The 26,502-nt window shown below is 44.6% G+C and overlaps 1 protein-coding gene across 1 annotated transcript; it reads right to left on the minus strand.

Moving 5' to 3' along the window:
• Nucleotides 1–9,103: 9,103 nt before the first annotated feature.
• On the minus strand, nt 9,104–26,126 carry LOC140344795 (GA-binding protein subunit beta-2-like). The gene is made up of 8 exons (XM_072432006.1): nt 26,118–26,126; nt 25,749–25,892; nt 24,865–25,032; nt 24,586–24,780; nt 24,270–24,375; nt 18,868–19,053; nt 16,434–16,546; nt 9,104–13,740 (listed from the first exon to the last, which is right to left on the minus strand). Exons 1-8 carry the CDS (start codon nt 26,124–26,126, stop codon nt 13,462–13,464), a joined length of 1,200 nt encoding a protein of 399 aa, XP_072288107.1. The 3' UTR covers nt 9,104–13,461.
• Between the last annotated feature and the right edge of the window lie 376 nt (nt 26,127–26,502).

Consider the following 26,502-nt stretch of genomic DNA (forward strand, 5'->3'; position numbering starts at 1 on the left):
AATGCGATCAGGCAAGTAGGTAGGTAGAAGGGATTATTGCAGAAGAGACCGCTTGTCCCTTTCTGCAGTAATAACCTGATTGTAGATTACTAAAAGTGGAACTTCCGCTTCAAAGAAAAGTGTTGCTCCTTATTCTCATCTAATGATTTGCAGCCTGTAGTGGAGGATGGGCAAACTGTAGTGACCATATGACCACTTCTTTATTATTATACAGTATTTATTTAGCACCAACATATTACACAGCGCTGTACATTAAATAGGGTTTGCAAATGACAGACAGATACAGACAGTGGCACAGGAGGAGGGGGAAGTATCACACAAATGAAGGGAGATATGGAATGGTGGGTAAGTAGTGAGGGTTTAAGAGACAGAAGATGGGTAGACAAGTTAGAACAAAGTAATACAGAGCAGTGTTCTCCCCGGCCCCTTTTACCTTAGTGCTCCACCCGGCACTTTTCAGAAACCACCCAGACGTTTTGTGGATTACTAGGTCACAGTTGGGTCACAATACCGGGGATGACACCAGCCTACAATAATTTCCCATTTCCCGGGTTAAAGAAATTTGAACCCTGCAGGTGTTCCTCACTTAACAACCAGGGTCTGTTGCAATGGCCTGGTCATTAGGTGAGGAATACAGACAGAAGAAAGCCGGTCTGCAGAGCTGTGTAGTGATAAGTTCATGAACAGTCTGCAGACACAGATCTAGGACCCAGGACACAGCCGAGAATAAAAGGGAGAAGCCACGCTACTGTACATTGTACTGTTCTGGTATGTTGTACCTATCAGAGTTAAGTAGGGTTTTTGCATGTGGACTTGGTTTAATACATAGTAAGTCAGGTTGAAAGAAGACATAAGTCCATAAAGTTCAGGGAAATAAACATATCCCAGATGTAAAACCCTGTAAGACATGGAAGGCAAAAAAAACCCTGGTATTATTTGCTCCAACAAGGGAAAGAAATTCCTTCCTGATTCCATAAGGCAATCGGATGTTCCCTGGATCAACCGTCTCTGTTATCTTTACTTTAAAGCCTGAATCACAATTTTCCTATAGATCCACTATAATTCTAGGTCCTATTTTTCAGCTGGTCCTGAGAATGAGTTTTTAGTAGCACTCTTTAGATTCTGATGGCATTGTGTGCAAAGCTCTGAAGCAGCGTTGTGGTTACAAAACTGTTAAATGCAGACTGAAAGCTTCCCTAAAAGTCTGTATGGTTCTATCACAGCTTCCTGTTCCAGGAAGTCAGGCCAACTGGAATTTATAACCGCCTTCCTCCTCCTAACAATATAGTAATAGGAGTCTGTAAACACTGACATATGTCCGGGCCCAGCCTGGGAAATGTGACAAGCACATAACGGGGTGGCAATATGCAGACAATATTAATAGAGGATATCACTGGCACGGACTTATCTTCATCTGGTCAGCTTCTTTTGAAGCAGAGAGACCACATGGGTGACGGCACATTTGTAGTATTCACATCACACTGAAGATGGGGGATATATCACCTGCAGTAGAGATTCTGAAAGAAGACGAGGCCCTGCCAAACACTGCTACAGATATATGGTTATTGATTGTAATGTCTCCTTCATTGCTGGATTCTTCAGATCAACAGCCAATACAAACTCCATCGTAAAGCCCTGGTTTTGGAATAAAATGACCAAAACCTAAAGCCACATAAGGATGACTTGGAAGCTGATTGTGACTCAGGTCTTCTCATCCAACATCAATATATGACCTTCTAATGTTCTTTTGGATAATTAGCCACCAATTCCCACAGGCAGCCTCAAAAATCATGTACAAGGCCTTCCTGAGAAGATTGGAGAATGTTCTAACCGCAAAGGGAGTAAAAACTCCAAATTATTGTTCATGGGTTTGGAATAGGATGGTCAACTAGCTTATTCAGGTGTGAAGGCCCTCCTCGATGTGAAAGCCATCATTTAGGAGTGAAGAGCATTATCTAGCTGTGAAGGCCATCACTCAGGAGTGAAGACCAAAATCTAGCTGTGAAGGTCATCACTCAGGAGTGAAGAGCAATATCTAGCTGTAAAGGCCATCACTCAGGAGTGAAGACCAATATCTAGCTGTAAAGGCCATCACTCAGGAGTGAAGACCAATATCTAGCTATGAAGGTCATCACTCAGGAGTGAAGACCATCATCTGGCTGTAAAGGCCATTAACCGGGAGTGAAGACCAATATCTAGCTGTGAAGGTCATCACTCAGGGGTGAAGAGCAATATCTAGCTGTAAAGGCCATCACTCAGGAGTGAAGACCATCATCTAGCTGTAAAGGCCAATAACCGGGAGTGAAGACCATTATCTAGCTGTAAAGGCCATTAACCAGGAGTGAAGACCATTATCTAGCTGTGAAGGCCATCAACCAGAAGTGAAGGCCATCAACCAGGAGTGAAGCCCATCCTCTAGGTGTGAAGACCATGATTTAAGTGTGAAGGCCATCATCCAGGTGTGAACCCCATGATTTAGATGTGGAGGCTATCATCCAGGTGTGAAAGCCATCATCTAAGAGTGAAGACCATCATTCAGGAGTCAAGGCCATCATCCACGCATGAAGGCCATCATCTCCAGGCCTTTCCAGGCCTCCTAAAACTTTTGGCCATATAGTGTGGCTACAACCCTACTATCAGGTCTCTACTCTTTTGCCTGCAACCCCCTTTAATATCAAGATTCTGATACCGAAAATCAAAACTAAGCTCTTGAGATAACGTACGACACTCAATCTGGAATGATTCCAATCTGCACTGAAATTCGTAATGTTCATTGTAAAAATATTTACTTGGAATGTTAACAGTAAATGTTAAGGAGTCGGCCAAAGAGGGCCAATTTGTCACTGCCAGCAATGATCCACGATTAACTGCCCGCCCTGTGCCAATGACACAGGTGCGTCTCCATAATGAAAAAGATGAGATCTCCATGGAAACTGAAGAGCACAGAATTTTCCTTTAAAAATGTAAGAACTAGACAGGGGGAGGGGAGGGGGTGCCATGGGCACTCAACACAGGCCACCAAAAGGCATGGAGAGGTCTAGCGAGCAAGATCATCACTTGTTGATTCCAGCGCCCCCCAAAAAAGTGTCTGCTCTGTAGCTAATGTGTTTCAGCCATTTCTGTGTGCAAAACCTAAAAAATAAAAGTTTTTGAAAAGTAAAAATCTTTTTTTTGCGGTTTATAAAGAATTTTTCTAGGATCGCAAGGACTGGCACTTATCAAAATGCCCTTTGGCACACCAGTGTATTTTATCCGGGATTGCATGTTTGTTTTCTGGTTTGGTCTGGCATGCAAAGTGTGTCTTTATGATGACATAGCTGAAAGAAGACATTGGGCTTGCAGTGGGCGTGGCTGCTGGTTAGGAGGGGGAGGGGCTAAGGTGGGGGGGAATTTGTTGAGTATAAGTCATCGGAGATAGAAGAAGGTGGGGCAGTGGCACTGAAGCTCCAGGGCACAAAGAGCGTAGGAAGGAAGGGCAGTGACACAGGGACTTTAGAACTGTGCTGAAGTGGGTGAAGCAGTGGCACCACGCATTGCAGCTATAGAGTACAGCTAGGATGGGCACCGCATTTCACATCTTTTAGCAGGAAAACCTGTCTCCATATATGGCAAAGTGCCAGCCTCTGGGTGCCATGGCAAATTGTTGGTCTGAACCTAGTCTTATAGTTCTAGAAGCAGGACAGGTGTGGGGCAGTGGCATACGGGCTTCAGGGCTGTGCTGAAGAAGGCAGAGAAGTGGCACCAAAGCTGTAGGACTGTGCTGAAGTGGGCGCGGAGACTATAGGCTTGTGCCAAAATGGGTGGGGTAGTGGCACCGAGTCTGCTGGTTTATGGTGTCATATTATGCAGCTATATAATACAGCAAGGGTGGGCACTGCTTTACAAATATTTTAGTGGGCAAAACTGACTCCATTTATGACAGGATGCCAGCTATGGGAGCCATGCCAGATCGCTTGATCCCAAGGCTGGTCTGAACCCAGTCTTAGGAGTCCTAGGAGCAGGAAAAGGGTGGGGAAGTGGCACAGAGGCTTCAGGACTGTGTTGAAGTGGGTAGGGCAGTGGCACCAAGACTGTAGGACTGTGCTGAAGAAGGTAGGGGGTAGCACAGAGACTGTAGGCTTGTGCCAAAACTGGTAGGACAGTGGCACTGTTTGATGGCTTATGTTGGCACAGCATTATGCAGCTATCGAGCACAGCAAGGGTGGGCACATCATTTCCAATCTTTTAGTGGGCATACCTGCGTCTGTGCCAGACCACCTGGTCCCGAAGGTGATCGGAGCCTAGGCTTATACTCCTAGGACCAGGAAAGGGGTGGGGCAGTGGCACAGAGTAGACAGGGCAGTAGAGTTAGATTATGTTGGCACCACACTATGCAGCTATAGAGTACAGCAAGGGTTGGCACTGCTTTTCACAACTGCCCACTAAAAGATGTTCCAGTTGGCGTTGGCCTTTAATGATGGCGGCAGTTTCACAGGAACACTTTCCATTGGCTGCCTTCCTTTTCCATTCCTTATAAAGGAAAAATATGACATAAAACATAATAGTGCAGCAACAGCGTGTCGATTCCACTCTACGCAAAGTGAACGCACACAGCAACCGAGCTACCATTTGCATTTGGTTTCCCTGGAAACAGGTAACCAGGTGATTCACATCTCAGGCGCAACCCATGAAGCAGCCCCTCCGCACAGACCCACAATGTGCAAAAACACAACCAGGCAAAAAGCTGCATCCAGCCATCTGCAGACATCGGGGAGGTGGAACATGCGGGCGAGCCCCAGCCATGACGTTTTCCCACCGTTTGGCACGTTCAGCGCCCAGGTTTATGGTTTTGGAGAACACAGCTGCCTGGTCTCAGGGAGAAGACCCCCCACGAGTCTCATAAGCATTACTCCCATTGTGTTACTGATGTACAGAAAGCCAGAGCGACCAATCAGAATCTAGCTTTCATTTACTTACCTTACTAAGAGCTTACAAAAAAAGATTCCGATTGGTCGGCAATGCACGTTATTTTACAGAGCTGTGTTGGAGAACAACTGAGCTGCTTCCCCATTGGTTACAAAACTTCTACAACCGAGGCAACATTCTAAGAAAGATTTTCTGTTGCCTTGGCAATTTGTCTTTCTTGATCAGACTCCAGCAAATGGTAATCTGACCGATTGCTCCGGGTCAGCGCGTTTCGCAGCAACCCCATGGGACCCCTATGGTCATTCTGCCAATTTGTGGTCTAGGTCGGTTTTTAATGATTTGACACGTGTTTGATGCTTTGGATTGATTTTCTAATACCTTAAAGGAAATGGAGACATGAACAATGCTATGCTACAAATTCTGGAATGGTTGGCATGCTGATCGAATGGATTCTGTTCTTGGAGTCAATAAGTTGGGGCAAGAAATCAGATTGGGGTATATACTGTGTGCAATAAAAGGGGGTTCTATCAGACATGGTGGGAACACATCATAGTAAGTGTACAGACCTGGGGACCTAGAACTGGCATGGTTGGTGCTCCTCTTAATAGGCATAGGAGTAGAGACCTGGGAACTCATTTTAGGGATGGTGGCCACCACTCATAATGGGCATACCAGGTACACAGACCCAGGAACGCAGGGATAGTTGGTGCTCCTTGTATTGGGTGCAGAAGCTGTACAGACCCAGGAACTTGGTGTTGGGATGGCGAGAGACCTTCATTATGGATACAGCAGGTGTACAAATCTGGGCACTCAGTTTAGGGATGGTGGGCATCCCTCACAACGGGCACAGAAGATGTAAAGTCATGGAAACCAGGTTCAGGGATGGTTGGTACTCCTCATAATGGGCACAGAAGGCAAAAGACTTAGGAACCTAATGCTGGGATGATGGGCACCTCTCATACCGGGCAAAGTAGATGTAAAGACCTGGAAACTTGGTTCAGGGATGGTTGGTGCTCCTCTTAATAGGCATAGGAGTAGAGACCTGGGAACTCATTTTAGGGATGATGGCCACCACTCATAATGGGCATACCAGGTACACAGACCTAGGAACGCAGGGATAGTTGGTGCTCCTTGTATTGGGTGCAGAAGCTGTACAGACCCAGGAACTCGGTGTTGGGATGGCGAGAGACCTTCATTATGGATACAACAGGTGTACAAATCTGGGCACTCAGTTTAGGGATGGTGGGCACCCCTCACAACGGGCACAGAAGATGTAAAGTCATGGAAACCAGGTTCAGGGATGGTTGGTGCTCCTCATAATGGGCACAGAAGGCAAAAGACTTAGGAACCTAATGCTGGGATGATGGGCACCTCTCATAACAGGCAAAGAAGATATAAAGACCTGGAAACTTGGTTCAGGGATGGTTGGTGCTCCTCATAATGGCAACAGAAGGTAAACAGACCTGGGAACACAATGATGGGATGGCAAGAGCCCCTCATAAACGGTACAGTAGGTGTACAGATCTGGGCACTCATTTCAGGGATGGCTGGTGCGCCTGATAATAGGCACAGGAGTAGAGGCCTCGGAACTCAGTTCAGGGATGGTGGGCACCACTCATAATGGGCATAGCAGGTATGCAGACCCAGGAACTCAGGAATAGTTGGTGATCCTAATAATGGGTGCAGAAGCTGTACAGACCCAGGAACTCTGTGCTGGGATGGCGGGAGACCCTCATTATGGGTACAGCAGGTGTACAGATCTTGCCACTCAGAGAGGGCTGGTTCTCCTCATAATGGGTACAGTAGATGTAAAGACCTGGGAACTCATTTCAGGGATGGTGGTGCTCCTCATAATGGGCACAGTAGGTTTACAGACCTGGGAACCTAATGATGGGATGGTGGGCACCCCTCATAATGGGTACAGCAGGTGTACAGATCTGGGCACTCATTTCAGGGATGGCTGGTGCTCCTCATATTGGGCACAGAAGGTATAAAGACCTGGGAACCTAATGCTGGAATGGTGGGCACCCCTATTAATGGGCACATCAGTTTTACCAACTTAGGGACCTAATGCTGGGCATATTGGGCCGAGCAGGTATAGAGACTCAGATACTCAGTTTAGGGATGGTTGGTGCTCCTCATAATGGGCACAGAAGGTATTAAGACCTGGGAACCTAATACTGAGATGGTGAGAGCCCCTCATAATGGGCACAGCAGGGTTACAGATCTATATGATATATATTACTTTTCTGTTCCTGAATATTGATTGGCTATCACGGATCTGGCACATTATTGGATTATTTGCAATATAATTATAAAGCAATGGATCAACAGCACCAACACACAATGAGATTCACTGGCACTGTAACTGTACAATTCAGGTCCACTGTGAATAATTCAGAAGCTTCTATATCACTGCAAAAATAAAACCACAGAATCAATGAGCCTTTGGTTTTATTCATTGCATTACCGGTGTCAGTCCTGAATATCAATGATCTCATTCAGTATGTGGTCACAGAATTGAGAATGAGAGATGAGGAGAGAGGAGATTAAATTTATTAGAATGGGGAATGATGTAAAGGCAAATCAGGACCAGGACAGTATGAAGAAGGTAAAAGGAGAACCCCAATTAGGGACACCTGGCACGGTGCAGAAATCTCCTCCCACTTCCTGTTGTGTTTCTGACTACAGGAAGCGGGCAAAAACCTCCTGAATGGGACACAGAAAGAAAAAAAAAATCCACCCTGTAAAATGTCAGCTCCTGAGGTCCCCCTCACCAATGGCCTGCCCATGTTCTGTAGGTTGATCCGCAAACGATAACATTTGCACAAAGCGGGTTCTTGCTCCTGTAAGAGATATGCTGTGATTGGTCAGAGGGAGGTCACTTCCCCACCACGTTATCAGCTGCTTACTTTCACTTACTCAGGGATACCTACCCTGGCTCTATCCCATCTCCTCCCACACCAAATGTCTTCATTTCACTAAAACAACTCCTGTACACCAGAGCTCTCACCATGACCAACCTTAAGTGCACAGATACAAAATAAGCCAAACTCTGGAATCCACGGACAAGCAAAAGCTGCATGACCACTCTCCCCTATTATAAAACCTTTATTGGCCTTAATAAATGAGCGTCCGGCAATAAGCAGGCTTCTCCTTAGCAAATATTTTTTTTAACAATGCATTTCGCACTTGCTGAGCTTATGACTTACTTGCAAAACGCGTCAGTAAAAAACCTGCAGCCAGAGGGATTGCTCATCTGTTCAGACCAATAAAGTTTTGCAGGGAGAGAGAAGTGATACATATTGTCATTTAGGTATCAGGCTCAAATGGGAGGAAAAGGGGAGGGGGAAAGTATGAGGCTCCTCCTCTTCCTGGACCAGTGAAAGGGAAACAGGAAGTGAGGTTAAGCCTGTTCTTAAAAAAACATACCTTTTGTCTTGAAATTCTCCTGAAAGCTAGCAGTGCACTCATTAGGGTTCTGTGGACCCCCGAGTACCACCCGAGTTGGCTAGGGGTTCCCCTGTGACCTATTGTTCTCCCATTGGATGGGCCTGCACAGTTCTGGAGCTGACACCACATGGTAGAACCAGCTGTATAGAACTGGAGTGTGAGGTCCAAGGTACTGCTGTTTCCAACTCCTTGTCTGGAAAGATTTTGTCGTGATGTCACTATATGTAGTGATCTCCCCAGCTCCTTTTAGCTGGACGCACCACCCGGCACTTTTCAGTAACCACCTGACTGTTTTTGGGTGGTTACTGAAGAGTTGGGTCAAAATACAGGGGCTGCCACCCACCTACAAGTTCTTCCCATCCAGCTTAAAAAAAAATTCTGAGTTGAACACTGCTACTGTGCTGATTACGGTTTTCCTTGCTGGAGAGGAAGTTGTATCAGAGGAGCTGAAATGCAAGGCTCTCCCTGCCTTTGCTTCTTGCATTCTCCTGCTGCTTTTTAATTATTACCCCACCAGTCATCAGATAACCAGAGGGGATGCCGGGCATTTCTATCAAAGAGGCCATGCCCACAAGGAACAGACATAGAAATCAGTAATGGGCAAACAGATCAAATACAGGGAGACCACATGCAATATCAGTGAGCGGCCCTTTGACTTTTATGGGCACAGCCTCCATGGTACTTCATCACCTAGGCGAGTGAATTTGTTCCCCCAGCTCTTTCACATTCCAAAAAGGACGCCCAATAGAGTTCAAAATATAAATCATTTATTAAAATATAAAAAAATCTTTACAAATTAGTAGAAAAAAGTATAACATACATATTGATCTTAACACATTTATAAACAAAAAAAAAAATACGCCAAACATTTTCCACCAATGAAAACAAAAAGCATAATACAAAAATATTTCAGATAAAAATTAAACTTACTGTACATAAAGCTTTAAAGGTAAAACTGTACAAGGGGGGCAAACCTATAAATATGGATTGGTTGTTGCTGCAATAAGAGGGACAAGCATTATGTATACAGGGGGCAAATTCCCAAAGAACCCAAGAGACAGATACAATTTTAAGGGGGCCGAATGAACGCTTACACTGATCGGCCATGAAACCTAGGCTCGAACCACAACTCCAGATCTATCCAGCTAGGTATTTGTATGAGTGAAGGATGCAATCATCACCATTCCCAAGCTTTAGGTAAAGAATGGGGCGCCATCTGCAGAGTTTCATAAAGCTTTATTGTTCAGGACAAAAGGCACACAAGAGCCCCATCAATGACCTTTCAGGCCCTGACACTATTTAGACATCTATGGCGCAGTTGTAGATAGCCTATCCTAGGATGGAGCCCGTAGTTTGGTGATTTACAGGTCCTTGATAGGGCTCATATGAACTTTTTGTCTGCACCGTTCCTTTGCTATATATACACATATATTTCAGTGTGTCTGCTGAGTTACTAACTAGTTTCAGACCCGCAATAAGTCTGCAGGTAGTTTTTGGATCACTCTGGCCTTTCAAAAACAAGCCAGAGATGGGACCTTTCATGTTTGGGTCCAGAAAGCTGCCCTGTGGATATGTGAGGTCAGGAGAATTGGTCCTTCCCACCCCACTCGATTTATATTTATCGAGTTTTAAAGGGCCACAGACTGTGGTTAGTTTCTGATGGCCACTGGTCGTCTTCCCTGGCTGTGCATGAGCATTAGAGACTCCCAGAATTGCATGTGGCCTTGTCCCGAGACCCAAAGTGAATCACAATCTATGGGACTTTAATATGCAGAGAGAAGAAATGGCCATCAGATTTAGACTGCTGACCACTGCCAATGGGGTTTAGGATAAATATGAATCAGTGGAGGGGAAGGGTGGGTTCAGGTACGTTGGGGAAGGTAAGGAAGGGAGGGAAACTCAATAGAGATGCAGATTTGAGGGACTCAATAAGTGCTTTTGTGTGAATAAAAGCAGTCTTGCTTTTAGTAATTCACAATCAGGCTGGTTGTTATTGCCGAACAGGTGATGTCCCTTCTGTAATAATCCCTCCGGGTATTTAGCAAAAAGTTGCGCATGAGCAGCATCAGCTTTGGTTGCCAGGATACCAGACTTCCTCTGCGCATGCTGGGAATGAAAAAACCTTGAGCGCCCATGCGGGAGTTACATCATTCCAGCCAATGAGCATAGTCGAAGGTCGGTGACAAAGAGAAGAAAGGAAAGGGTAACAGAATAGGGGACAGGTATGACGAGGTTTAGTTCTGCTTTAAGAAGCACAGATTAGGAGATGCCCCTCACCCCCATTTTTTAACCCCAGATGGAGCAAAGAAAACCCCAAACACTTCATCTCATTAAAAACTGCATGGGGCGTATTTTTTTCTTGCACAACAATCCTCTGCAAAATTGCCCCTTTACATGCAGAACACATCAAGCATATCCTAGAAACATGTCTTCCTTTCTTCTACTTGATGTCTGTAAAATGACAGAAGCGTGGTTTTCATAAAAGTGGAGAGCTGGCGTTGAGCTAATGAAGAGCGACGGTTGCTACGGCCGTTAGATTCGAACGTTGCAGGTTTTAATGAATATTAAGTGGGCCGAGGTCGGCTGCCATGGAGACGGAGCGCTATTGGAAACACTCGGTGTAACCTCACGGCACTGCCCGAGTCGCTGAGCTTTGTTATTCTGCTGTGCTCGGCGTTAATACAATTTGATATTGACGTGTCAATTTCTCGACGTCCCGGTGTTTCCGTGTAGAGGGACTGCAGATGGATTTCTGACATGCAAGCTAGCTGACCAGTAATTTATGTAATCGATATGGTTTTTACAAAATTGATTGGAAGATAATAGGGGGGGTGCCTACAAAAAAAAAATGATTCCTCCTTTTTACAGCAACAGGTGGTAACCTGAAAGCAGGTCGTATAGTAACAGTGACTGAGAAGGCTTCAATACTTGCCTTCCCTGGGGAAAATGATGCTTCATGTTGCTTTCAGTGCCGCTTCTATAAACAAAAGGCCGGGATATTGATTGGGTGATCTCTGATAAAGACAACATGAGGGATGAAAGGATTTTGGGCTGCATAGAAAAAGCTGACCCAGCATTTTGTTCTGCAGCAAACAAAGGCAGTTCTGTTCCAGTGAGGTGCCAAGGCACAAGCACCTTGCTAGCCGCTTAGCCACTTGCACTGCAGGCTCCTAAAGAACCAGCATCTCCACTTTTCACAGCAGTTAGCAGCACTATTACAGCCTATTCTCTAGTAAGCCTCCTTAGAGGAGGTTCCCTCACTTCCAGTATGACCTTAACCTTTATCTTCACTTGGGCAGAATGACGTGAACATTTTATGAACATTCTCTCCGGATGGTTACTGAAGTTGGGTCACAATACGAGGGCCACCACCCACCTACAGCTTCTTCCAACCCAGCTGGGTTGATCACTGAAATGAATGAGAGAATAACCTAAATGTGCCTGCAGTGCCCCCGGCATTCGACCATTGGGAGGTTAGTGGGGAGATGACCCTTAAAGCAAGACAAAACATGGATGATGCACCTTTTCCTTCAACTTTTTTCTAATGCATTCATCAAATAAAGAAAATCTCCAGGTGGCCTAAACACCATCCCTGCCAACCCAGAAGAACGATTTTATATATATATATATATATATATATATATATATATCGTAAGTATATAATAAAGAGGGGTAATGGTCACACTGCAGCTTCCTGGAGATAAAAAAAAAAAGAAAATTCTGAGGCTGAAGACTTTCCTGGTGTGAAACCCGCCATTCACTTTACAACCTTTCTGGTCCCAATTTAAAAACATTTGCAAGTGGCAAAGCTAAAACGATGCGACCTGTGTACACGCAAATCAGTTCTGAATGCGTGCCATTGACTCTCTTTACAGTCCAATATCAGGGTGCTTAGATCCACTTATTACCAATATCAGGAAAAGAGGTGTACAACTTAGTAGTTCAAAATACAAATCCACTTTAAAGACTTATTTGGGAAATAAAAATGAAAAAAATTCTGTATGCAATAAACTATCCGATGCTCCGTCTGACTTATATAAATAAATGTGTTTATAATTCTTATTAAACATTGTATAAAATAAGAAAAAAATAGAGATTGTGGTTTACAAGCCACAAGAAAATACGCTGCCGAGTCTCTGAGGGATCTCTTACATACCAACCTCACATTTTATAGGTCCGGGTATGGCACTTTAAAGCGAGCCGGTCACCAAACGGCAAACTGAGCATATAATGGAGAATATACAATGAGGACCATTACTGGGTTCTCCCCCTTTTAGCTGAACCCACCATCAGCACTTTTCAGTAACCCCCCGTATTTTTTGGGGTGGGTCCTGAAGAGTTAGGGGCTGCCTCCTGCCTATAATTTCCAGCCACCCAGCTTCAAAAATTCTAGGTTGAACACTGCATCTTTCGTGTGATCTTATTGCAGAAGGATATGAAGATCCACAGATATAAGCAGCTTGGGCCTGACATTTAAAATTCCCAATATTCTTGTAGCCGTCATGCTTTACCCCCTCCTTCCTAAATCTAACCAGAAGGGAGCAGGCCCAAGGACGGGTAGCTAAAGATCTGCATCTGCTTACATCCCTTGATCTACAGATTGCTTTAGGCCTGTTTTTTTGCTGAGGGTGGCTGCTACGTAAAGCAAACCTGGCCAGACCTGTACAGCCTGCAAGAATGGGCCGACAACATAAACAGGCAGCGGTTTTCATGCTCTAAAACATGGAGCAAAGTTAAAGCATGCTGCATTTTTCTTTGAGCAGCCTGAAGCTTACTCGAAGCCAAGGTGGACCGGGCCCGACCATTCAGCATTGATGTCACAATGTTTTGAAAGGTCGCGGTTACAGCATTTCCTGCATTGTATGCTCACTTTAAAAATGTCTGTCATGGTGTCAGGCTTACTTGAAAAGTCAACCCGCTGATTACTTTTCTCTTCTGGGGGTCACCTGATACGGAAGCGATTGAGGGCAGAGGATAAAAACTGAGCATTTTGGATGAGCGTCTGATGAGGATCAGTGGATCGCCGATCTTCAGCCCTCTCCGTAGCTTCTCCTGAGAAATCTCAAAAGTCTGTACATCGGAGACCCTTTAAGACCAGCGGGGTCACATGGCTGTAATGTCACTGTGGTGTTCCACTGTCTCTACCTCTGTGATTTCCGTCCCTTCGAACTCCTCTGTGGACACGATAATAGTGTCTCCCTCTTCCACTTCCGTTGTGTCATCTCCATTTACATGTTGCCTGGCCAGGTTCTCCAGCTTCAACCTGTAGCCTTCCGCTTCCCTCTCCTTCGCCAGGAGCTGCTGCCGGTATTCACAGGCTCGCAAGTTCGCCTCATGCAGCTGTTGCTGCAGAAATTTTGTGGCTTCGTCAGATTGACCGGCCTAAAAAGGGGAAGAAGAAAAAAAAAAAGTTAGAAATGGGCAGAGGAGACCAAAAATGACAGGTAGTGTGAGACCTCCCCAAATAGTTAGCACTCTGGCCTTTGCAGCGCTGGGTCCCAGATTCGAATCTCAGCCAGTATATTATCTGCATGAAGTTTGCAGGTTCTCCCTGTGTTTGCATGGGTTGCCACCAGGTACCTCCCACATTTCAAAAACATGCAAATAAATTATTTGGCTTCCCCCCAAAATTGCCTTTAGACTGTTATAATGCCATATGACTATGGTAGGGAAATGAGATTGTAAGCCCCTTTGAGGGACAGCTAGTCACATGACCATAGACCTTGTACAGCGCTGCGTAATATGTAACAGCTATATGTGTCTTAATAACAAGAGACTCTGATTTTGACCCAATCAGGGTGAAGTCACAGTCACTTTATCAGAATATTATCTTTTTTGCACTGCCCCTGGCTTTACCGTCTGTGCTATGAATCAGAAACGTGTCTGAGCTTTCACATATATCACATGATCATCTTTATCACATGACACTGCTGGGGCCTGAAGTACGTGCAGCTATAGAACTGCTATAGTTAACATACACCAACCGGACCTACCCTAAAAAAGGAACAGGTCATTGTAAAATCAAGTGCTCCAACCCACCAGAAGATTTCCTTTATAGAAGTGTAACTCATTCTGCCTCAGAAGCAGATTTATTATAAAACCTTCTTTGCTTCATCCATTTCAACATCTCTTATTTTTATCAATGACAAAGACATCCTGATGATTCCTTCCTTCCTTAAGTCCTTATTCATTTACAAACCTTCCACATCTTGATTTTCATTGTTATTACGCTCTACAGTCCCTTATTTTTCATGCTTCCTTTTCCTTAGTTACCGTTTCTATTCTGCCTGAGCTGTATATATATCTATATGTATATGTATATTGGAAGGTGACTCAGCCCTGCACGTATTCTGCCGTCTAGGGACTCCTTATATGTATTTGTTCCTCTGGAATTCATTGCTATAAAGAGAATCTGTCATTTTGCAAATTCAGGGAAAAGTGGCAACTTCTTCAAAGCGACTGGGAAACCATTCCCAAAACAAACTGAAATGCTCTGTGTTATTCTGCACTTACAGTTAGTGAAGTGACTGCACGGGAATTCCGGCTTTTATAAATCCATGAGAATAAAGATTGTGCAGTGTTCATTGAACTGTTACAGAGCTGCAGTGAGATTCTTAAGTATTTTACACGTACAAAAGCGTTGAATGCATGTGAGCTCCTCTGCAGGCTGTGGTCCCTCCTGCCAATCGCTATGTAACACAGTCCTATGGTAATGCTGGGGTCTGAGGAATGAAGGTGAGTACTCAGGGACAGGTGGGGGAGACAGACATCCAACACCCGCAGAAGCAACAAGCTGCTGCAGAGGTGAGTACAACAACTTAACCTCATTTCTGTCTAAAAGTCGGTACATTGTCTTTGATGAAAATTTATTTTACAATATAATATAATAGTATAAGTATAATAAAGTTTGAAACACAAAATCATGCACACAAAAATTGAATATTAAACTTTGACATGATTTTGTGTTTCAAACTTTATTATACTATAATAATATCCTGCAAAATAAATTTTCACGAGACAAGGTACTGCTTTTAGACATACAAATTCAGTGTATTGCATTCAATATTAATTTTGAAAATTGAAATTCCCGCCGTGCCCCTAATGATGGCCGGACGCACCAACGTCACCGGGAACTCCCGGGGACCGTCAGCCCACTCGCCGGGGGGACAGATCGAAGAAGAGGACGCAGCCAGAGGAGGCAGGAGCCTGGAGGACATTGATGTGACCAGGAAAGCCTTTATTTTGTACTTTTTTAGCTACCCCAACGGGCTTACCGCTCGGAAGGTTAATATTAAAGTGAACCAGTCTCCTTCACTGTAAAGTGGAACTAGAATTCAAACTAAAATTAAAGCAGGGAGTTACGTCATCCCAGCAAGGCCAATCAAGATAGCGGAAAACATCTGCAGGAGGAGAAAGAGAAGGAATATGGCAGCGCCCCGTGTTGGAATGTAGATAGCAAGTCGGGTGGGTTTAGTTCTTCTTTAACAGGGTCACTTAAAAAGCCCCTTCAATAAAAATCACCCTACCATGATCCAACTTGCTACCTTCCTCCTTGATGCATCATCCAGACCTACTGGACAAACAGATCCTTTACTTGTATTGATTGAGCATGTAACTCGACGTCCTCTCTCACCCAATAGTGCTGGTGACCGGCTAATAGGTGACCCGGTCAGGGAAAAAAGTTTATTGCCCTTAAAGTTTGATGGCTCCTTTCCACCATTGATGCCACTGACTTCAAGGCTGGATAGAACCTATAAAAACAAGACTTCTAGAGCTGCCCCGACTCTCTGGAATGGTCTTCTCCATCCTATTCTGCTTGCTCCTTACTTTCTGCACATTTAAAAGAGCACTTAAACCCCTTTTTTACAAAATCACCTACCCCGTCTTCTTGTCTCATAAACACTCACTACTTCCCACCATTCCAGATCAGCCCTCTTGTGTGATACTTTCCCCACCTCCTAGATTGTGAGCTCTTTAGGGCAGGGTCCTCTCCTCTGTATCACTGTCTGTATCTGTCTGTCATTTGCAACCTCTATTTAATGTACAGCGCTGACTTTGCTCGTGCGGCTTCTTACCGTGCTGCTTTCCGCATTCTTTTCAGCAGCTTCTGTTTTCTGTCTCTTGGCTGGGGGAGGTTCTTCCTCTGTCACCACTTCTTCTATTACGTCTTCTTGTGGTACTGCAACAACTGCGGGACAATAGAAAGAATTACATCCAGCTCCACCAACACCAAGCCAACATCCAAGACTATATATAACTTCAAAAGTGCATTCATCTGATTTCCAGGAGTTTCTCCTTAAACCTCCAAACAATGAGACCTTAACAATTCCAAAGGCAGCACATCTGTTAGGCCAATTGAGGTGCCCCAGATCTGAACAGCTTAACCTAAATTTATTTTACGCAATGCAAGAAGAAGAAACTAAAACACTTTTTATTATGAGGACAAATGCAGACGGCAAAATCTTACTGCCCCTTATAGTGATGAATCTCCAGATTTTACCTACAAGGTGACCAAGTAGGAGAAAAACAACAATTGACATTTCATAACTTTACACAGATCATTCTGGATAAAAGTCCTTTATGACAAACATCTGTTTAAAAGAAAACCGGAAAGGGGGAAAAATGAAGTATGAGCAAGAGACAGAGCCAAAACTCTTACTCAGATAGCCCCAGAGGAAATTACTTTCATATTTTTCCTATAATGCAAGTGCAGAATCCAGCAGCCTCAGTATGATGAGGGGAACGGATATAACTGCATGTATGTATATGATAAGACACGGAAACTTCTCTTAATTCTAAAGGACCTTACACAGTGCATAGAGCGGGCACTGATTGGGTACAGAGCCAGCAGCCCAATACTAATCCAGTGCTCAACCCAGAAATTTTTTTTTAGGCTGGGTGGGAAGAAATTAAAGGCGGGTGAAAGGCTCTGTATTGTGACCCAACTCTTCAGTAAACACCCAAAAACAGCCGGGTGGTGCACCCAGCTAAAATAGGCTGGGGAGAACACTGCTAATCAGCATTGGTAGCTTCCAGCCATCCACAAGGCCCTTTTATATGTGACCTGCCATGAGTCTTGCACAGTTGTACCGGCTCCCATCTTGTATTCAATCAGACTGACTCTGATATCGCTGCACACTTTGAGCTTCTCACAACATAAGTTAGAAGCTGCTGCAGGTCAGATAGAGCCGCCTCATTTCCTGGCTGCATTATATAGCACTTTCCTTCCCAGCCTGTTGCTGGCACCCTATTTACTGACTGGATTTCAGTTTCTGCGATCAGCGGGCCTGATTTATTAAAGCTCTCCAAGACTGGGGAAGATAGATCATGGAAGAACCTGGATGATCCATTAAACCTGGAATGGATTTAAAAAAAAAAAAAAAATCAAATGCTATTAGCTAGCAAATGTTTTTAATCCATTCCAAGTTGGCAGGATCACCCAGGATCTCACACGATAGCCTATTCTCTACAGTGTTGGAGAGCTTTAATAAATCAGGCTCAAAATCACAATGTGGGTTGGGTTGCCTAGTGCAAGTGCAGTGATTTTAGGAATCTGTGTAATGTGCTGGCCCACAAACCAGTCATGCATTGCATAGAAACCTAGGAACAAAATGAGGAAATCAATGCGGTCCTAAGTCAAGCCTGTAATGAAAACCAGGAAGCATTCCTATTATTAATCTATCATTAGTATGTTCATGAGAAGGGAAAAGAGGAACCAGTGATAGCAAAATATTAGCAGAATCATTTTCAGCCATAAAACAGGCCAAATAAAACTGAAATGCAGTGAAACTAAAAACAAGTCCTAACCAAAGCCACCTTGAAAACCCCAGCCAATCAGGTTATCAATTCCCACCCAATCTGGAGCAGTTATCCCAAAAACATTTATAAAAGCCTTTAGCCAAAGTCAGCCTTTGAAAAGTGCTTCCTTGTCATTCACTATAGGCTTAACATGAACAAACCTGCCGAGGGTTTGCTATAAAGGTGAATATGGAAGGTGATCTCATTATTCCCTCTTCCATCAGAGATGTGAAAATATTCAGTTACTCACTCCTCCATGACCTCACATCGTCACTGCTATCTTACCTTTTATATACGTATTTATAAAAATAAATTTATGTTTTAATTGTTGTTTATTTACCTACTTCAGTGGTTGCCAGGGGTTCCTTGAGCGATTTGTGACTCTCAGGTTAGTTACCACTGAGACTAATGATCTTTTTGGCTATCTGTAGGGGTGACATTCTTCCCACTGACACCCACACTAATGTAGTGTGAGCTGTGGATATTGTTGAGCTGAGGCTCCCTGAAGACCTGACAGTTATTTTAAGGGATCCCCTATGTTATAAAGAAAGGCTGATTTGCCTGATACCTCCCTTACACACTGCACACTGGTATATGTGGGCATAACAGAGGACATGCTGCTACCAGAACAGACCAAGCCCGTAAGTTTGGTACAGCAGAGATCCTCCATACCTGTCGGTTACATACATGCAGCACACGATTGATGTTTACCTTGTTCACCGTTCTGAATTGTCACTAGAAGTGGATGACGAATGTGCTCAGCGGAAAACCCACCATGGAGTTCCCCCAACTGAACTCCATCTGTTACAATGGTGATGACTCTTTGGCCTCCATTTTCCACCACCTGCTGGACGGATGCTGCCACCGCCTCGCTAGACACAATCTCAGCTGTAGAATCTGGTTATAAGAAAAGAAAAAAGTTATTTCAGACTGGAAATAAAAGTAAAAAAAAAAAATAAAAAAAAAAGAATTTCCTTTATAGGTGTGCTATACAGGAAATTATTTCACTCTATCCGAAAATAAAAATGAAAGTTTGGCTTTAGGTACAAGAAAATCTTAGTTGATGGCCTCCGTGTATTTCTTTTACATCGGTGCCGTATTCAAGTGTAAAACTTTACCCATATACAGGTGTTTCATATAGCAGAAATAAACCCCGCGTTACTCACCTGTCCCTGTTCCCTTGCAGGACGACACCATCTTCTTTCATCACTTCCTCCTTAAGATCTTCAGCCATGATGGCGCTCGTTCATTCCTGGCATGAGGAAACCCAGCAACCAAAGCCTACGCTGCACATGTGCAGCTAAGGTTTTTGTCGGAAGCCCAATGCGATCAGGCAAGTAGGTAGGTAGAAGGGATTATTGCAGAAGAGACCGCTTGTCCCTTTCTGCAGTAATAACCTGATTGTAGATTACTAAAAGTGGAACTTCCGCTTCAAAGAAAAGTGTTGCTCCTTATTCTCATCTAATGATTTGCAGCCTGTAGTGGAGGATGGGCAAACTGTAGTGACCATATGACCACTTCTTTATTATTATACAGTATTTATTTAGCACCAACATATTACACAGCGCTGTACATTAAATAGGGTTTGCAAATGACAGACAGATACAGAAAGTGGCACAGGAGGAGGGGGAAGTATCACACAAATGAAGGGAGATATGGAATGGTGGGTAAGTAGTGAGGGTTTAAGAGACAGAAGATGGGTAGACAAGTTAGAACAAAGTAATACAGAGCAGTGTTCTCCCCGGCCCCTTTTACCTTAGTGCTCCACCCGGCACTTTTCAGAAACCACCCAGACGTTTTGTGGATTACTAGGTCACAGTTGGGTCACAATACCGGGGATGACACCAGCCTACAATAATTTCCCATTTCCCGGGTTAAAGAAATTTGAACCCTGCAGGTGTTCCTCACTTAACAACCAGGGTCTGTTGCAATGGCCTGGTCATTAGGTGAGGAATACAGACAGAACAAAGCCGGTCTGCAGAGCTGTGTAGTGATAAGTTCATGAACAGTCTGCAGACACAGATCTAGGACCCAGGACACAGCCGAGAATAAAAGGGAGAAGCCACGCTACTGTACATTGTACTGTTCTGGTATGTTGTACCTATCAGAGTTAAGTAGGGTTTTTGCATGTGGACTTGGTTTAATACATAGTAAGTCAGGTTGAAAGAAGACATAAGTCCATAAAGTTCAGGGAAATAAACATATCCCAGATGTAAAACCCTGTAAGACATGGAAGGCAAAAAAAACCCTGGTATTATTTGCTCCAACAAGGGAAAGAAATTCCTTCCTGATTCCATAAGGCAATCGGATGTTCCCTGGATCAACCGTCTCTGTTATCTTTACTTTAAAGCCTGAATCACAATTTTCCTATAGATCCACTATAATTCTAGGTCCTATTTTTCAGCTGGTCCTGAGAATGAGTTTTTAGTAGCACTCTTTAGATTCTGATGGCATTGTGTGCAAAGCTCTGAAGCAGCGTTGTGGTTACAAAACTGTTAAATGCAGACTGAAAGCTTCCCTAAAAGTCTGTATGGTTCTATCACAGCTTCCTGTTCCAGGAAGTCAGGCCAACTGGAATTTATAACCGCCTTCCTCCTCCTAACAATATAGTAATAGGAGTCTGTAAACACCGACATATGTCCGGGCCCAGCCTGGGAAATGTGACAAGCACATAACGGGGTGGCAATATGCAGACAATATTAATAGAGGATATCACTGGCACGGACTTATCTTCATCTGGTCAGCTTCTTTTGAAGCAGAGAGACCACATGGGTGACGGCACATTTGTAGTATTCACATCACACTGAAGATGGAGGATATATCACCTGCAGTAGAGATTCTGAAAGAAGACGAGGCCCTGCCAAACACTGCTACAGATATATGGTTATTGATTGTAATGTCTCCTTCATTGCTGGATTCTTCAGATCAACAGCCAATACCAATATGATTATTATTACACAGTATTTATAAAGCACCAACATATTACGCAGGGCTGTACAAAGTCCATGTCATGTCACTATCTGTAGGGGCTCACAATCTAATGTCCCTACTTCAGTCATATGTCTCGAATACAGTCTAAGGTCAATTATGGGGGGAAGCCTAAGACCTAACTGTATGTTTTTGGGATGTGGGAAAAAAAACGGATTACCCGGAGGAACCCAGCAAACACGGGGAGAACCTGGAAACTCTGATATAAAAAAAAAAAAAAAAAAAAAAAAAAAAAAAAAAAAAAAAAACAATGATCACCTGTAATAATATAAAGTACAAACCATCCAAAAGAATGAAAGGAGCTGTGGCACTTGACCAGATCATTTGGGAAGGGAGGGGAGGATAGTAAACTACACGGGAGATAAAGTAACTACGTCAACGTCAGTCAAGGGATGATAAGGTTTTCAAGTGATCCTGCCAGAAATCTGATAACGCTCTAACATTACTTCCAGCTCCTTCTGTAGACTACAGAACATCTCCATCCTTTAATATGAAGGGGAGGGGTTGGGTATTTCCTGTTTCCCAGTCTTTTCCTGTTTCTATCCTGACAGTACAGTGAGGGAAAAGTCACCAGTTGAAAACAAAAAAGTGCAGCCACCATATCTAAGGCTGCGTATACACTTGGAAAGGATGCATGAACAAGCGCTGTTCATATTGCACCATTCTGCTCTATGGATAGGGGAGAGGGGAGAGGGGAGAACGATGAAGCGGCACCCCGGTGCACTCTCTCCTCTTTCATTATGATTGTTCATCATTCGTGGATGGACAACGGACGATCGCTGTACACACACCAGATTCTCGCCCGATGTCAGTCCTGAGGCGATTATCGAACGAGAATCATCTGATGTGTGTACATAGCCCGGGGACTGGAAGATGTAATGATTTTTGTTCCAGCTTTCAGATATCTTTCACCTAAGATGATATGAAAGAAGCAGTAAGTTTTATAGATGCATTTTTAAATAACAGTTGGACGCTTATTATATACGTTAGCCCTCATGTGGGGCTTTGACTACCTATAGAATAACTGAACCCGGTCTGATCTCTGCAGCCAGATGAATGAAAATACAGAAGCGCCACCAAGTGTTCAATCCAAGCAGTGATCGCAAGCATACTGAATGAATAGGTCCAATTTACTAAAGCTCTCCAAGGCTGGACAGGATACACTTTCATCAATGAACCTAAACTATCCAGCAAACCAGGAATGGATCTGGTCCAGGATTCAAAACATCTTCTAGCGTTTCTGGCGGTACGAATACTAAGTAATTTCACCTGTAAAAGCGGTACATTTAAAAATACTTTAAAATTTTAAATTTCCCGCCTGGTCCCGCCTTCCAGCCACACAGTCCCGCCCTCCAGCCACATGCATGCGAGCAGATGCCCGGCTGGCATCTGCTTCCCTTGGCCTCGCGTCCCCAACGCTCACATGCCAGAAACGCAGATGCCGGCTAGGCATCGCCAGGTTACACAGACGCCTGGCGGGCATCGCCAGGGGAAGAAGATGCCGGGCATCACTGGAGGACGCCGCGGGCACCGCTTACCAGGTACGTTTTTAAACTCCCTGGCAATTCCACTGCCAGTGTGGCTCGGGGTTACCGCTTTTCGTATGGAAAATTCACCCCGAGCCACACTTAGGATTACCGCTAGGGAGGCTAGAATATAACAAATGACTTTGAAGAAATCCATTCCAGGTTTGCTGGATGACCCAGCTTCACTGATGAAAGTATCCTCTCCAGCCTTGGGCAGCTTTAATAAATCAGGGCCAATGAGTCAGATTTTTACCCAGTACAGTACTTTCTAGATGAAGAGAAGCTATAGGTTGATGGAGTATTGTGACCCAACTTTTCATTAACCGCCCAAAAACAGCCAGTGGTTACTGAAAAGTGTGGGGTGGAGGACCCAGCTAAAAGAAGCCAAGGAGATCACTGTGGTACTGCTGAACACTGGAGAAAAAAAAACACAAATGTTGCTGAAAACAATGAGATCCTTCAGCCAAAACTTTGTTTTACTTGTGGAAAATGTTAGAACCTCGTGGATTTCTTATCACTTCCTGTTCTGTTGGTTACAAAACAGGAAGTGAGAATTAAAAACCTTTTCTTTAATATAGGAAGCATAGCTGCTCAGTGGTTAGCACTCCGGTCTTTGCAGCGCTGGGTCCCAGGGTCAAATCTCAGCCAGGACACTATCTGCATGGAGTTTGTAGGTTCTTCCTGTGTTTGCGCGAGTTTCCTCTAGATACTCGGATTTCCTCCCACATTCCAAAAACATGCAGTTAGGTTAATTGGTTCCCCCCAAAAGTAATCCTGAACTGTATTACAGACATATGACTATGGTAGGGCCATTAGATTGTGAGCTTTTCTGAGGGACAGTTAGTGACATGACTACAGACTTTGTACAGCGCTGTTTAATATGTCGGCGCTACGTAAATACTGGATAATTCTAATATAATTGTTACAAAATAATGAGCTTCCTGTATGATGCCAGGACATCTTTATCCAGAACACACAGTCCCAAAATCAACAAAACGTTTTCCTGTAAGAGGCCAGACAATATATGGTTGGTATAATGAAAGCTGCAGATTGATAGACTTCCTCTTGCTCCCTCGGAATGTCGGTGGCCCTTAAATATCACCACAAAAAGTGGAGGGCTAGCAATGGGCACCGGTCCTGCATCCATTGTCAGGGTTCTCCCCAGGCCCTTTTAGCTGGGTGCACCACCCGGCAGTTTTCAGCACCCACCCGGCTGTTTTTGGGAGGTTACTAAAGAGTTTGGTCACAATACAGGGGCTGCCACCCACCTACAATTTCTTCCCACCCGGCTTAAAAAAAATTCTGGGTTGAGCACTGCATTGTGATGATGAGGGGTGGTGAGAAGATGGCATTATCGGTCATTCCAACCACAACCGATGGGGGGCTTGGCTCTTACAGATGATATATAAATACTTCCCCAACCTCCTAGATTGTAAGCTCTTCGGGGCAGGGTCCTCGTCTCCTGTGTCACTGTCATTTGCAACCCCTATTTAATGTACAGCGCTGTGTAATATGTTAGCGCTATGTAAATCCTGTTTATTAATAACAATAAATGACATTGGCATTCCAACACAGCAAACATCTAATAAGGATTATTACCAGAAGACGATAGGTCCCCGGACGTCGTCAGGATGTACTGTGGTGATGATACGGTGATAGTTTCCCCATCTATTCCCTGGGCACGGGCCTGGTCCTGCATGGCTTCCTGGGTGACAAAAACATATTAACATCCACAGACATAAATCATTGGTAACAGAGAAAGCCAAAGCAACTCCATTACCAGTTCAAAGTGCATTGCGTACGGTGAGCCTGTGCTTTGCTAATGCAAAACAAAGCTTTACGTATGCTCACAACCTCTCACTTCCATTCCTTCCAGCCGGCCAGCTACGACACGTAGTCAGGATACCGAACTCACCTGAAGCAATATAAGCAGCACGGGGTTATTCTTCTCTAAAGCGATATCAAAGGGAGTTTTGCCAAATTTGCTGTAAGCGTGGAGATCTGCCCCGTTCTTTATCAGCAGATCGGCTACGTCCTGACGATTGTGCTCCATGGCCCAGTGTAATGCAGTCATTTCTAACATGTCCCTGGCATTGATGCTGGCACCGTTCTGGAAAGGAACACAACACGGTTAGTCTGCTGGGCAAAGAAGAAATAAAAAAAAGCTGAATCTGCCATGTAAATGTCTCCATACCCGAATAAGCACATCCACGATGTTGGCATGACCCTCGGCTGCTGCTATATGAAGGGGGGTCCGGTCAACTTTGGTTCGGGCGTCCCTACTGATGCCCGCCTGCAGGAGAACCTTGACGGTAGATGTGTGACCGTACTGAGCAGCCAGGTGCAGAGGCGATGTCCCAAGCTGGGGGGAAAAAAAATAAAAGTCGATTCTTTAAATATGTCAAACCTAGGTTTTAAAAAAATCAAGTTATGTTTTATATTATCTAATCTTAGCTCTAGGTTACCGGAATAAATATCTGCTAAAAGCATTCCTGATTGTGTTGTGGTGATCCAGACAACACTGACAGTTCTTTTTTAAATATAATACCTGCCACTATCACATTGCCATCTTCTGGCTTTCCTGATAAGGAATTCATTCACTACTAACAGCCCTGGGTCGGGATGCCCAGCATTGCACACCGAGCATACGCAGCTCAGTATGTTTTACTGGAAAAAGACGAATGTCTGCTCATTCTGCAACGCTTGCATATTGTAAAAGGAGAACTTTAGTAGTGACATTTCTTGCCTGTGTACCTACAACTCCGCTCCTCCATATATACAGCACGGCGAGTGCTGCCACTGCAGGACAAGAAGAGTATTACAGGCATCATCACCTGACCAATGCACCCGCTACATCGGCTGGAATAAAGCGGAAGTCCAACCTTGAACAAATGGCCATCAGGAAGGTTTCTATTGCAGAACAATGCGGGCGATGTCTCCTCTGTAATAACTCTTCTTTACCTGGCCACATGTGATGCCAGCGATACCCGCAATGCACCCGGCATCATCCCGACCAATCAAGATGGCTGAAGATCCTTTTCAGGAATAGTAGGAGAATCAGCACCGTGATTTACTTACCCAGTCAGTGGTGAACGGGGCTCCGCTCTGCATCAGCTGGCGAACTTCATCGTCATCGCCATTCCGAGCGGCTTCCAGCAATTTCTTACCCAGGTCCAGCGCCACCTGCTGCCAGAAAATAAAATGAAATAACAGATATCTGAACTGATTATGAATGGAAATGATTAGGATGGGGGATGGTGAGGGGAAATATTGGGAGAGGAAACAGGAAGTGAGGTTGGTGACTACGCTGACATTCCAGCATAGAGCCCTCACATCTATGCCGTAGCTTATATTTATTATATCTGAACCCTTTTCTTGTTTGTTGCTGTGCAAGGAGCATTGGAGGCCATTAGGAATGGCTGTGTCCCCGGGGTGCTACCCACCTACCCTCCACATTCCTCTCCTGCTCACACTGCCCCCCCTTACCCTCCACACTCCTCTCCTGTACATACTGCCCCCTCCTATCCTCCACACCCCTCTCCTACACATACTGACCCTCCACACTCTACTCCTGTACATAACTGCCCCTCATACCTTCCACACACTACCTCCTCCTACCCACCACACTCCTCTCCTACACCTACTGCCGCCTCCTACCCTCCACACTCCTTTCCTACACATACTGCCCCTCCCTACCCTTCACTCTCCTCTCCTGCACATACTGCCCCCTTTCACCCACCACACTCCTCTCCTGTACATCCTCCCCCTCCTACCCTCTCCTCCTGTACATACTGCCCCTCCTACCCTCCACACTCCTCTCCTACACATACTG

The sequence above is a fragment of the Pyxicephalus adspersus genome, unplaced genomic scaffold, assembly GCF_032062135.1.
Source record: "Pyxicephalus adspersus unplaced genomic scaffold, UCB_Pads_2.0 Sca17, whole genome shotgun sequence".
In the NCBI taxonomy this organism is placed as follows: Eukaryota; Metazoa; Chordata; class Amphibia; order Anura; family Pyxicephalidae; genus Pyxicephalus; species Pyxicephalus adspersus.